We start from the raw sequence: 10,870 nt of genomic DNA, 5'->3' as shown, positions 1-10,870 counted from the left end.
CTACAAGCTCACAATGCCTCGCGCTGCGAGGCGTTGTGAGCTTGTAGATCGGCTATTTTCGGCAAAGAGGTTTGGTGTAGAGGGGAGAAGTATTGACAGTTCAAGTGGTTAAAAAACACAAATTGACATGAATCCAAAATACCCTAATGTATTGTGCTGGCAAACAATATGGAATCTATGATAAGGTTGTGGGCTTCATCTCTCTCAACTAAGGGGTCCTTGCCCTGACAACTTTGAAGACCCCTGCTGTAGAGGCTTTGCTGTTGTTTCTTTAGGTGAGACTATGTAATGAAACTCTTGTCACAGTGTTAGGGTACAGTTGAAAGGTTTATCTCCAGTATGGGTAAGCTGGTGTGTGTTCAGATTACTTAAATGACTGACTCTTGTCACAGTGTTTACAATGGAATGGTTTTGCTCCAGTGTGGACATGCTGGTGTCTCTTTAGATCAGATGACGTAGTGAAACTCTTGTCACAAAGTATACACTTGAAAGGTTTTTCTCCAGTGTGGAGATGCTGGTGTGCTTTCAGACTACTGGACGCATTGAAACACATCTGTTGGGCTTCACCAGCTCCTCCAAAGTCTTGCTGCGTGTGAGATCATCTGCAGGGTTACTTGCTGAATCCACATATTGCTGGTGTCTTCATTTTGTCTGCATTTCACTCATACAATCCAGAAGTGTTCTTTTGTATTGAGATTTCTGCCACCTGTTTTTTTGTGTCCTGCCTCCCTACAGCAACAAGGTGAAATTCAGATCTGAGGAGGAGTTGCGGCAGCTTGCAGAATACATTGCCGATGCCTCTGATGAGTCGCTTGGAAACACCAAATCTAGAACCGCCAAAAGCAGAAAGACCAAGTAGGATTTGCACACTTACAGTAGCTTAATCTGATACATGTCATTATTATGTTCTTTTGTAATGACTTTTCTGCCACCTGTGTGTCTTGCCTCTATCTACAGAGACGGGGTTAAATCCATGCCTGTGAAGGAGTTGCAGCAGCTTGCAAAAGACATTCCCCAGGTCTCTTTGCAGCCTAATGCCTCGGATCAGTCGCTCGGAGAGTCCAAATCTAGGAACACCAAAAGCAGAAAGACCAAGTAGGATTTTCACACTTACAGTAGCTTAATCTGATACATGTCATTATTATAAACCGGACACCTCACTCAAGCACTACAGAAGTGTTCTTTTGTAATGAGTTATCTGCCACCTGTGTGTCTTGCCTCTATCTACAGAGATGGGGTTACATCCATGCCTGTGAAGGAGTTGCAGCAGCTTGCAAAAGACATTCCCCGGGTCTCTTTGCAGCCTAATGCCTCGGATCAGTCGCTCGGAGAGTCCAAATCTAGGAACACCAAAAGCAGAAAGACCAAGTAGGATTTTCACACTTACAGTAGCTTAATCTGATACATGTCATTATTATAAACCGGACACCTCACTCAAGCACTACAGAAGTGTTCTTTTGTAATGAGTTATCTGCCACCTGTGTGTCTTGCCTCTATCTACAGAGATGGGGTTACATCCATGCCTGTGAAGGAGTTGCAGCAGCTTGCAAAAGACATTCCCCGGGTCTCTTTGCAGCCTAATGCCTCGGATCAGTCGCTCGGAGAGTCCAAATCTAGGAACACCAAAAGCAGAAAGACCAAGTAGGATTTTCACACTTACAGTAGCTTAATCTGATACATGTCATTATTATAAACCGGACACCTCACTCAAGCACTACAGAAGTGTTCTTTTGTAATGAGTTATCTGCCACCTGTGTGTCTTGCCTCTATCTACAGAGATGGGGTTACATCCATGCCTGTGAAGGAGTTGCAGCAGCTTGCAAAAGACATTCCCCGGGTCTCTTTGCAGCCTAATGCCTCGGATCAGTCGCTCGGAGAGTCCAAATCTAGGAACACCAAAAGCAGAAAGACCAAGTAGGATTTTCACACTTACAGTAGCTTAATCTGATACATGTCATTATTATAAACCGGACACCTCACTCAAGCACTACAGAAGTGTTCTTTTGTAATGAGTTATCTGCCACCTGTGTGTCTTGCCTCTATCTACAGAGATGGGGTTACATCCATGCCTGTGAAGGAGTTGCAGCAGCTTGCAAAAGACATTCCCCGGGTCTCTTTGCAGCCTAATGCCTCGGATCAGTCGCTCGGAGAGTCCAAATCTAGGAACACCAAAAGCAGAAAGACCAAGTAGGATTTTCACACTTACAGTAGCTTAATCTGATACATGTCATTATTATAAACCGGACACCTCACTCAAGCACTACAGAAGTGTTCTTTTGTAATGAGTTATCTGCCACCTGTGTGTCCTGCCTACAGCAACAAGGAGAATTCCATGCCTGTGGACGAGTTGCGGCAGCTTGCACAAGACATTGGCCAGGTCCCTGGAGAACAACTCTTTCAAGTGGTAGCACTTATCCAGTCTGACCCATCCCGTGGCTCCGCACACGAAGAGGATGAGGTTGATCTCCTTACACTCCAGCCCTTCACACTGCAGATGTTGAAGAACAAATGTATCTCCATCCTCCACAAAAAAGGTACTGTGTGTCCTGTTTGTGTTGTGTTGAGAGTAGGTCTAGCCTCAGTGAGTGACCTATGAAGGAAATGTGAGCTGTGTGCAACAGTGCATGGCGCGCTCTGCTGGACAAAGTATTTCATTGCACTTCCAAATGCAGTCCACAGACTCCACACAGCTCTAAGGCACTGCAGCCAGTTTTATTAATTTATTTTTATATCGGCGGGAAATTTCACCGATACCGATATGCCCAAATAAGGTCATATCGGCGGCCGATAATCGGTTCCCGATATATTGGTCTCTCGCTACTGGTGGTGAGTTTCCTGTCAGCATGAGTACTGGCTTTTTCAGGCAAAAATATTTATTCTTTACCTTTACCACCAGTCTCTGCACCACACTCATGTTATCTAATACCAGTAACATTGGGCATTTGTGAGATTTACCATTAGATATCTACCATTCCGCCTCTAGTGTCTACAACTGGGATGGTGTATATCCCTATGGGGCTTTTAAGCCGTGACATAATTTTGTAGGCAGAGGAGAATCTGCCCCCAGAGCATTTTCTGTCCCTCGCTATTTCAAAAAACAACGACTAAAGAATAACGACTAAAGTATAATTCTAACACTTTCCTTTCAACAACAAAGAGAAGAAAAATGTGTAAATAGTAAAAATAGTAAAAAGATTCACGGAAACTGGGGGCAGAAATTCTCCTCTGCCTACAAAATGATGTCATACTTAACAGCCCCATACTAATCTTTGCTCTCGTCCTCGTTTCCCCTCTAGAGCATTCGAACAGCAAGTCGTCCCTCAACGTCCTGGATGCTGCTGCTGACAGACTCCGACACCTCCACTTGCCCGCCTACAATAGTCTCTTCACCCTGCCCTCCACCTCTTCGGCCCCCAGGCCTGTGCCCTTCTCCCGTGACAACCTGTCACGGCGCAATAGACCTCCTCCTGACCTCTACAACTGTGGCAACTCCTGTACTCCCGACGAAGGTAACAGGGATTGTGTGTGGCGACAAATGTTGATACTGTTCAAAATTGAAGCAGATCTGCAAGCTCAAAACCTGTTTGATCTGCTGTTTTAGGTACTTTATGTAACAGTAGTAATTGTGACTGAGCCCAAGTCATTGGGGCAAAACTAACTGTTTAGGAGAAGAGAAAACAAGCTCGCCGCGCTGCGAGCTTGTAGATCTGCTATTTTTGAAAAATCGTGAAAATTTGAATTTTGACCCGATTCTATAAGTGTCTTTTGAATCCTTCTAAGATTTTCTGAAAAAACCTATGTTTCTATGTCAGCAATCTGACCAGCCATCGTCAAAGAAAAGGTCCTTTTCACTTGAATGGAGCTCAGTTAGTCTGTTCTTGAGAGACTACTATGTCAGTGGTTCTCAAACCTTTTCATGTGAAGGACCCCCAAAATTATATGTATTTGGCCACGGACCCCCATTTCAAAATATTTAGTTCCAGGGACCACCCAGAAGCAAAATTTGAGTTACAAACGTTCGCTTTGAAAATACATATATTCAAAGATTTGAACACATTTTCACAACTTTTTCAAAAATAGCAGATCTACAAGCTCGCAGCTGCTGTGAGCTTGTATATCTGCTATTTTTCACTGGTTAAAGCATTCTAGAATTATTGATTCAATAATTCTAGGCCTAAATGGGTTAAAGAGAAATACTATGTAAAAGATCGTATTGCCACAATGAACCAATATATCCATGCATCGTTGAGTCAACCATGTATCGTTGTACGTATCATATCGCTGTTAAAATGTATTGTTACACCTCTATTATTAGTAGTAGCCTTATGTAAGTTGGTGAATCCTCTTTAGTTTGCAAGGTTTTATATACTTGGCAACTAAAATAACCGAGATTGTCTTGTTTGTCCTGTACAGGTCCAGGCTTCAACTCACTGCCCCAAGATTTATCTGATGACGACAGCGATCGGTCTTCCTTTTCAGACTTAGACGACAAAACATACTCCCCCTCTGCCGATAAGAATGCATATTGCAGTGATTCGTCTGAGGAAGTGAAAGCAGGGAGTGAATTTGAGGACTTCAGCGAGGGACAAGTGGAACTTTGTGATGATGTGGCAGCAGAGAGAGATGTCCAACTAAGGAGAAACAGACAAGACTCAGAAGACATCACATACTCCCCCTCTGCCGATAAGAATGCATATTGCAGTGATTCGTCTGAGGAAGTGAAAGCAGGGAGTGAATTTGAGGAGACTAGCGGGGGACGGGTGGAACTTCGTGATGATGTGGCAGCAGAGATAGATGTCCAACTAAGGAGAGACAAACAGGATGTGACAGACACACACACACTCTCTAAGACCACACACACTAAGACCCAAAATGTCTTGAGAACCTCTGTGATAATTCCTGCCGTCACAAGAAAAGCAGACGGATCTCGTAAATACAGTAAACAACAGTTCTGTTTGTATTGTGAGTTGCCATTCTTAAAGATGGCAAGGCATTTGGAGAACGTTCATCCCAAGGAGATCGAGGTTGCAAAAGCATTCAGTTTCCCAAAGAATTCTAAAGAAAGGCGAATGCATTTAGATAAGCTCCGCAACAGAGGCAACTATGCCCACAATGTTGAAGTTTTAGAAACAGGCTCTGGGACACTGGTACCAAGCAAGCAGCCAAAAAAAGATATGTCAGGGCAAGATGTCCTGCATTGCGTCCACTGCCAAGGTTGCTTCACAAAATGGTCACTGTGGAGACACATGAAGAAGTGCAAATTCAACCCACAAGTCGTTAATCCAAAACCTGGAAAAACAAGAGTCCAGGCCTTGTGTGCATTAGCCGAACCCATCCCCCATGGAGTGTCCAAAGGTGTTTGGAATGTCTTGAGTAAATTGAAAAGGGATCGCATCGCAGATGCAGTCGAAAAAGACTGGTGCATTATGGAGTTAGCAAAGTCCCTCTACAAGAGGCACGGATCCAACGCTGCGAAACATGACTACATCCGGAGTAAGTTAAGAGAGCTGGGGCGACTTGTCCTTTATGGAAGTGAGATCACGCCACTGAAGAGTATCAGAGATTACATCCAGCCAAAGAACTATGAGCTTACAGTGGAGGCAGTGAAATATGTCGGACGAACACATACAAGAAAAGAGAGAGCTGACAGTCTTCCAATGAAACTTGGATACAGCCTCAAGAAACTTGCGATTCTTCTGGAGGGTCGTGCTCTCATCAGCGGAGACAAACAGTTGGCTGAAGAAGCACTTAACTTCCAAAGGATCTACGACGCAAGATGGGCTGAGGATGTAACAAATGAATGTCGGAAGACCCTGTCTCAAGCCAAGTGGAATGCCCCACTGCTTCTTCCTCTGACTGAAGACGTCGCAAAATTGCACAAGTACTTACAGAAAGAGCAGCAGCAATACCTTGAGGATCTCAAGTCTACAGTGTCTATGGAGAACTGGAGGAAACTGTCCAGGGTCACTCAAGTTCAGGTTATGCTTTTCAACCGTCGCAGACAAGGCGAGATGAACCAGATTAAGCTACAAGACTTCTTGTCGAGAGACAAATCGTCCAACCACGAAGACATCAACTATGCTCTCTCTGACCTCGAGAAAAGGCTGTGCACACACTTTGCGAGAATCGAAATTGAGGGAAAGTGTGAAAACAAGGTACCCGTTCTATTAACTCCGCTAATGCTGGAATCAGTGGTCTGTCTCTGTGAATACAGAAATGAATGTGGTGTCCTTGAGGACAACCCCTATCTATTCGCCATACCCACCAGTATGTCATTCTTTCGCACCAGTGATATTCTCAGAGAGTACACCAAACTGTGTGACCTCAAGAATCCCCTAGCAATTACAGGAACCAAACTGAGGAAACAACTAGCAACCCTTTCAACGGTTCTGAATCTAAGAGATACGGAGCGGGGGCAGCTAGCAGATTTTATGGGACATAGCATCCGAGTTCACGACAAGTTTTATAGGCTTCCGGAGAGCACCCTGCAGCTCGCCAGGGTGAGCAAAGTGCTCCTGGCCATGGAGAAGGGACGAATGGGAGAATTCCAAGGCAAGAACCTGGATGAAATTCACATCGATCCAGATGGTGGGTGTTTCATGCATTGTTATACTTTAGCTATTGAAATTTAACAGATGCGCAAGCTCGTAGTGCAGCACCGAGTGCCATTGTGCCATGCTACAAGCTTATATATATATATATGCATTTTTTAGAAAAATCTTGAAAATGTGCCTTTAATCCTTAGAAGTGTGTGAGGACGACGCGTTTGAGGACGGGTGTGGGGACGGCACGTGTGATGACAACAACATGTGTGAGGGGCCTGAGGTCATGGAAGGTATATACTTTGATCATTACAGCAGCACATATTCTGTTACATCTTTATAGCACCCCTCGACTGTTGAGATACATAACACATTTTAGCATAATGTTGTTTTTCACTGTCACATGCAAAACGGAACAGTTGATGTTCCAATGTTCTTGCCAGTTGTTTGCTTCTCACAGTTATCAGCTTGGAGACGGCCACCCTTTTACAGCTCTCGCCATTTGTAATTGACACAAAGACATTACAGGGAGAGATGGCAGACACAATTATCTCCTGCACATTTACTTAAATAATATTTGACTTGTCATTATATAGTTGATGGCCTGAGCGGATCGCTGCAAGATGGGGAGGCGGTGCCAACTGTTGATGGCCTGAGCGGATCGCTGCAAGATGGGGAGGCGGTGCCAACTGTTGATGGCCTGAGCGGATCGCTGCAAGATGGGGAGGCGGTGCCAACCGGAGGTAAGGATATTGGACAGGGTTTTCCTTTTTATCTGACCCAGGTCAGCTGGGTGGTCTAAGTGGCTTTGTCAAATTCAGATTCAGATTTCTTTATTAACCATTGTGTAATACACATAGGAATTTGCTTTGGCATACTACATTTTTGCATTCAAATCAATTTTTTCACATATAACATACAAAAACAAAAAAACAGACAAACACAAAAAACACTAACAGAACACAACACGTAGTCACCACAGCAGCCATGGGCGGCGCTATCTTGGAGAACCTGCGCAACAATTCAGGGCGATCGGCCAGTCTGTTGCATGTGTCGATTCTCACCAAGTTTGGAGATGTGTAGCAATCAATGCCCGTAGCTTTACTTGGCCTATCTGTGGCACTAACAGAATAATGTTGTTCTTGTCATTCAACAGTTGCTAAACAGAGTGGGTCAGCAGGAGTCGGACAGACGGAGCCAAAAACAGGTAAGGATATTGGACACTTGCTGTACTATTTCCTTATGACCCCTTAGAAAAAGTAATACATTACTAATACATTACTTATTACTTGAATCAAAGAGTAATATGTTACATTACTTTATTACTTTCCCCAGTTCCCCCCTGCCACCCGCAAAATTATAGAGATGTACAACACAATCTGTTTAGAGACAACTTGTAGTGTATGTCGTGTGCAGAATGCTGCGGTGGATTAGGATCTACAAACTCCTGCACATCTCTGTTGTTATCTGCTGATAGCTTGTAAATCTGTTCTATTTTCACATCATGCAACAACAAGCTCATTTGTAATTAGGATCTACAAACTACTGCACATCTCTGCTGTTATCTGCTGATAGCTTGTAAATATGTTCTATTTTCACATCATGCAACAACAAGCTCATTTGTAATGAGTAATGAGGTGTGTTTTGGCAGTAATATCGTTACACTACTTTTGCTGGAAAAGCTAATAATATTACAGTAATATGTAATTTGTTACTGACAAACACTGGTAATTTCCCACCAGACTTAAGTTTGATCCAGACCAAGTTTGGAAATGTGTAGCATAGTAGGAGAATCTCCGCCTTACTTGACCTACGTGGCAATTAACAATGATCTTGTTGTTCCAACAGTTGCTAAACGGAGTGGGTCAGCACCGACAGGAGCCAGACAGACGGAGCCAAAAAGAGGTAAGGATATTTTGACAGCTCTGTGTGTTCCTGGCTGCGTCTGTCTCTGTCCGAGCACGAAATAGCGTTTGGTTAGTTTTTAGTTGTAGTAGTTTTTAGTGTTGGTCTTGCGCAGACTAACACACACATTATGTGTATGTATGGTATGATAATTTGGAGTGTTACAGTATAAGCACAGTGAGATTTCCCTTGACTTCAAAGTTCAGCGTTACTTTGTTGCTGCATAAAGGCTAACATGTTTTTGTTTGTTTACCTTTATATACAAAATCAGTTGTTAAACAGAGTAACAAAGTGTGATGTGCAAAACATACAACACACTACAAAATGAAACTACACTGGCCAATCAAATGCTGAATCTGTGTAGAAATAGCCAGTGGTAGAAATAATTGTAGCTTTTAGGTTAAAAATAATACTACACAAATCGGTTATTCCTTTTTCGTTTTAGCTCGGCAAGAAAAGAGGAAGAATTGGGAACCAGAAGAGAGAGAGGCCGTGGAGAGGAACTTTAAGAGAGCTATAAATACTTGTAAGGTCCCAGACAAAAGTGCATGTGACAAGTGTCTGAAAGCAGAGCCTGCACTTATAAAGAGAGATTGGAAATCTGTAAAATATTATGTCCATAACAAAATTGCCACCCTAAAGAGGAGGATGCAGAAGATGTAGAAAACTACTTCTGCACTCTTAAAACATGATCCTGTACCTGAGTGTTATTATGTTATTGTGTTCCTGTTAAAACATGATCCTGTATTTCACTGTAGGGAGGAGAGGGGAGACCAGTGTCTGTTCATTCCCTATGCAAGTCACTGTCCTTAAGCCACAAGGCAAGCTTCATTCAAACCGTGACTTCATTAGGGGACAATAGACACTGCTTTCCTCCACGCAGGGCAAGCGGGACAAATGCTTTAACAGTGAGTGCAGTCTATGGCAGTTCTATGCCTAAGGCAGTTCTATTCTAAGTTACTGGCGTAACAGTCTTTTGTTTTTGACTGCTTTTGTTGTAATCTCTGAGCTGTCAGATTTTATAGTTCTATTGATGCATAATGACTAATTTGAACTACTGTATTTGCACTGCCAGATGTACTGCCTTAGACAGTACCTCGAGTATTTGTCCAGGCAGCACTACATTTCATTAATACAGTACCTGGGTGTTATTCTGTTATAGTGTTCCTGTTAAAACATGATCCTGTATTTCACTGTAGGGAGGAGAGGGGAGACCAGTGTCTGTTCATTCCTTATGCAAGTCACTGTCCTTAAGCCACGAGGCAAGCTTCATTCAAACCGTGACTTCATTAGGGGACAATAGCCACTGCTTTCCTCCACGCAGGGCAAGCGGGACAAATGCTTTAACAGTGAGTGCAGTCTATGGCAGTTCTATTCTAAGTTACTGGCGTAACAGTCTTTTGTTTTTGACTGCTTTTGTTGTAATCTCTGAGCTGTCAGATTTTATAGTTCTATTGATGCATAATGACTAATTTGAACTACTGTATTTGCACTGCCAGATGTACTGCCTTAGACAGTACCTCGAGTATTTGTCCAGGCAGCACTACATTTCATTAATACAGTACCTGGGTGTTATTCTGTTTTACTGTTCCTGTTAAAACATGATCCTGTATTTCACTGTAGGGAGGAGAGGGGAGACCAGTGTCTGTTCATTCCTTATGCAAGTCACTGTCCTTAAGCCACAAGGCAAGCTTCATTCAAACCGTGACTTCATTAGGGGACAATAGACACTGCTTTCCTCCACGCAGGGCAAGCGGGACAAATGCTTTAACAGTGAGTGCAGTCTATGGCAGTTCTATGCCTAAGGCAGTTCTATTCTAAGTTACTGGCGTAACAGTCTTTTGTTTTTGACTGCTTTTGTTGTAATCTCTGAGCTGTCAGATTTTATAGTTCTATTGATGCATAATGACTAATTTGAACTACTGTATTTGCACTGCCAGATGTACTGCCTTAGACAGTACCTCGAGTATTTGTCCAGGCAGCACTACATTTCATTAATACAGTACCTGGGTGTTATTCTGTTTTACTGTTCCTGTTAAAACATGATCCTGTATTTCACTGTAGGGAGGAGAGGGGAGACCAGTGTCTGTTCATTCCCTATGCAAGTCACTGTCCTTAAGCCACAAGGCAAGCTTCATTCAAACCGTGACTTCATTAGGGGACAATAGACACTGCTTTCCTCCACGCAGGGCAAGCGGGACAAATGCTTTAACAGTGAGTGCAGTCTATGGCAGTTCTATTCTAAGTTACTGGCGTAACAGTCTTTTGTTTTTGACTGCTTTTGTTGTAATCTCTGAGCTGTCAGATTTTATAGTTCTATTGATGCATAATGACTAATTTGAACTACTGTATTTGCACTGCCAGATGTACTGCCTTAGGCAGTACCTCGAGTATTTGTCCAGGCAGCACTACATTTCATTAAT

The 10,870-nt window shown here is 43.1% G+C and overlaps 2 protein-coding genes across 2 annotated transcripts; both read left to right on the top strand.

Moving 5' to 3' along the window:
* Positions 1-973: 973 nt before the first annotated feature.
* On the top strand, positions 974-5,740 carry LOC308298135 (uncharacterized protein; the record flags this gene model as incomplete). Its single annotated transcript, XM_080741692.1, has 9 exons — positions 974-1,095; positions 1,231-1,368; positions 1,504-1,641; positions 1,777-1,914; positions 2,050-2,187; positions 2,317-2,534; positions 3,297-3,509; positions 4,414-4,823; positions 5,720-5,740. 9 exons carry the CDS (start codon positions 974-976, stop codon positions 5,738-5,740), a joined length of 1,536 nt encoding a protein of 511 aa, XP_080597818.1.
* A 410-nt stretch (positions 5,741-6,150) lies between these two features.
* Positions 6,151-9,666, top strand: LOC308298516 (uncharacterized protein). Its single transcript, XM_080742141.1, has 6 exons — positions 6,151-6,588; positions 6,746-6,835; positions 7,139-7,285; positions 7,699-7,749; positions 8,391-8,447; positions 8,893-9,666. Exons 1-6 carry the CDS (start codon positions 6,180-6,182, stop codon positions 9,108-9,110), a joined length of 972 nt encoding a protein of 323 aa, XP_080598267.1. The 5' UTR covers positions 6,151-6,179; the 3' UTR covers positions 9,111-9,666.
* Positions 9,667-10,870: the final 1,204 nt, after the last annotated feature.

The sequence above is a fragment of the Nannobrachium achirus genome, assembly GCF_963921795.1.
Source record: "Nannobrachium achirus genome assembly, chromosome: 14".
NCBI classification, from domain to species: domain Eukaryota; kingdom Metazoa; phylum Chordata; class Actinopteri; order Myctophiformes; family Myctophidae; genus Nannobrachium; species Nannobrachium achirus.
The sequence above is the reverse complement of the archived record's forward strand: the minus strand, read 5'-3'. Positions and strand labels throughout refer to the sequence as shown.

What these genes read in the sequence shown, in the direction of transcription:
- LOC308298516 (XM_080742141.1), top strand. Translation starts at nt 6,180, where the DNA reads ATGCTGGAATCAGTGGTCTGTCTCTGTGAATACAGAAATGAATGTGGT. An exon ending in GGGGCCTGAGGTCATGGAAG is followed by an intron (nt 6,836 to 7,138) that starts GTATATACTTTG and finishes GTCATTATATAG; the next exon opens with TTGATGGCCTGAGCGGATCG. An exon ending in GGAGGCGGTGCCAACCGGAG is followed by an intron (nt 7,286 to 7,698) that starts GTAAGGATATTG and finishes GTCATTCAACAG; the next exon opens with TTGCTAAACAGAGTGGGTCA.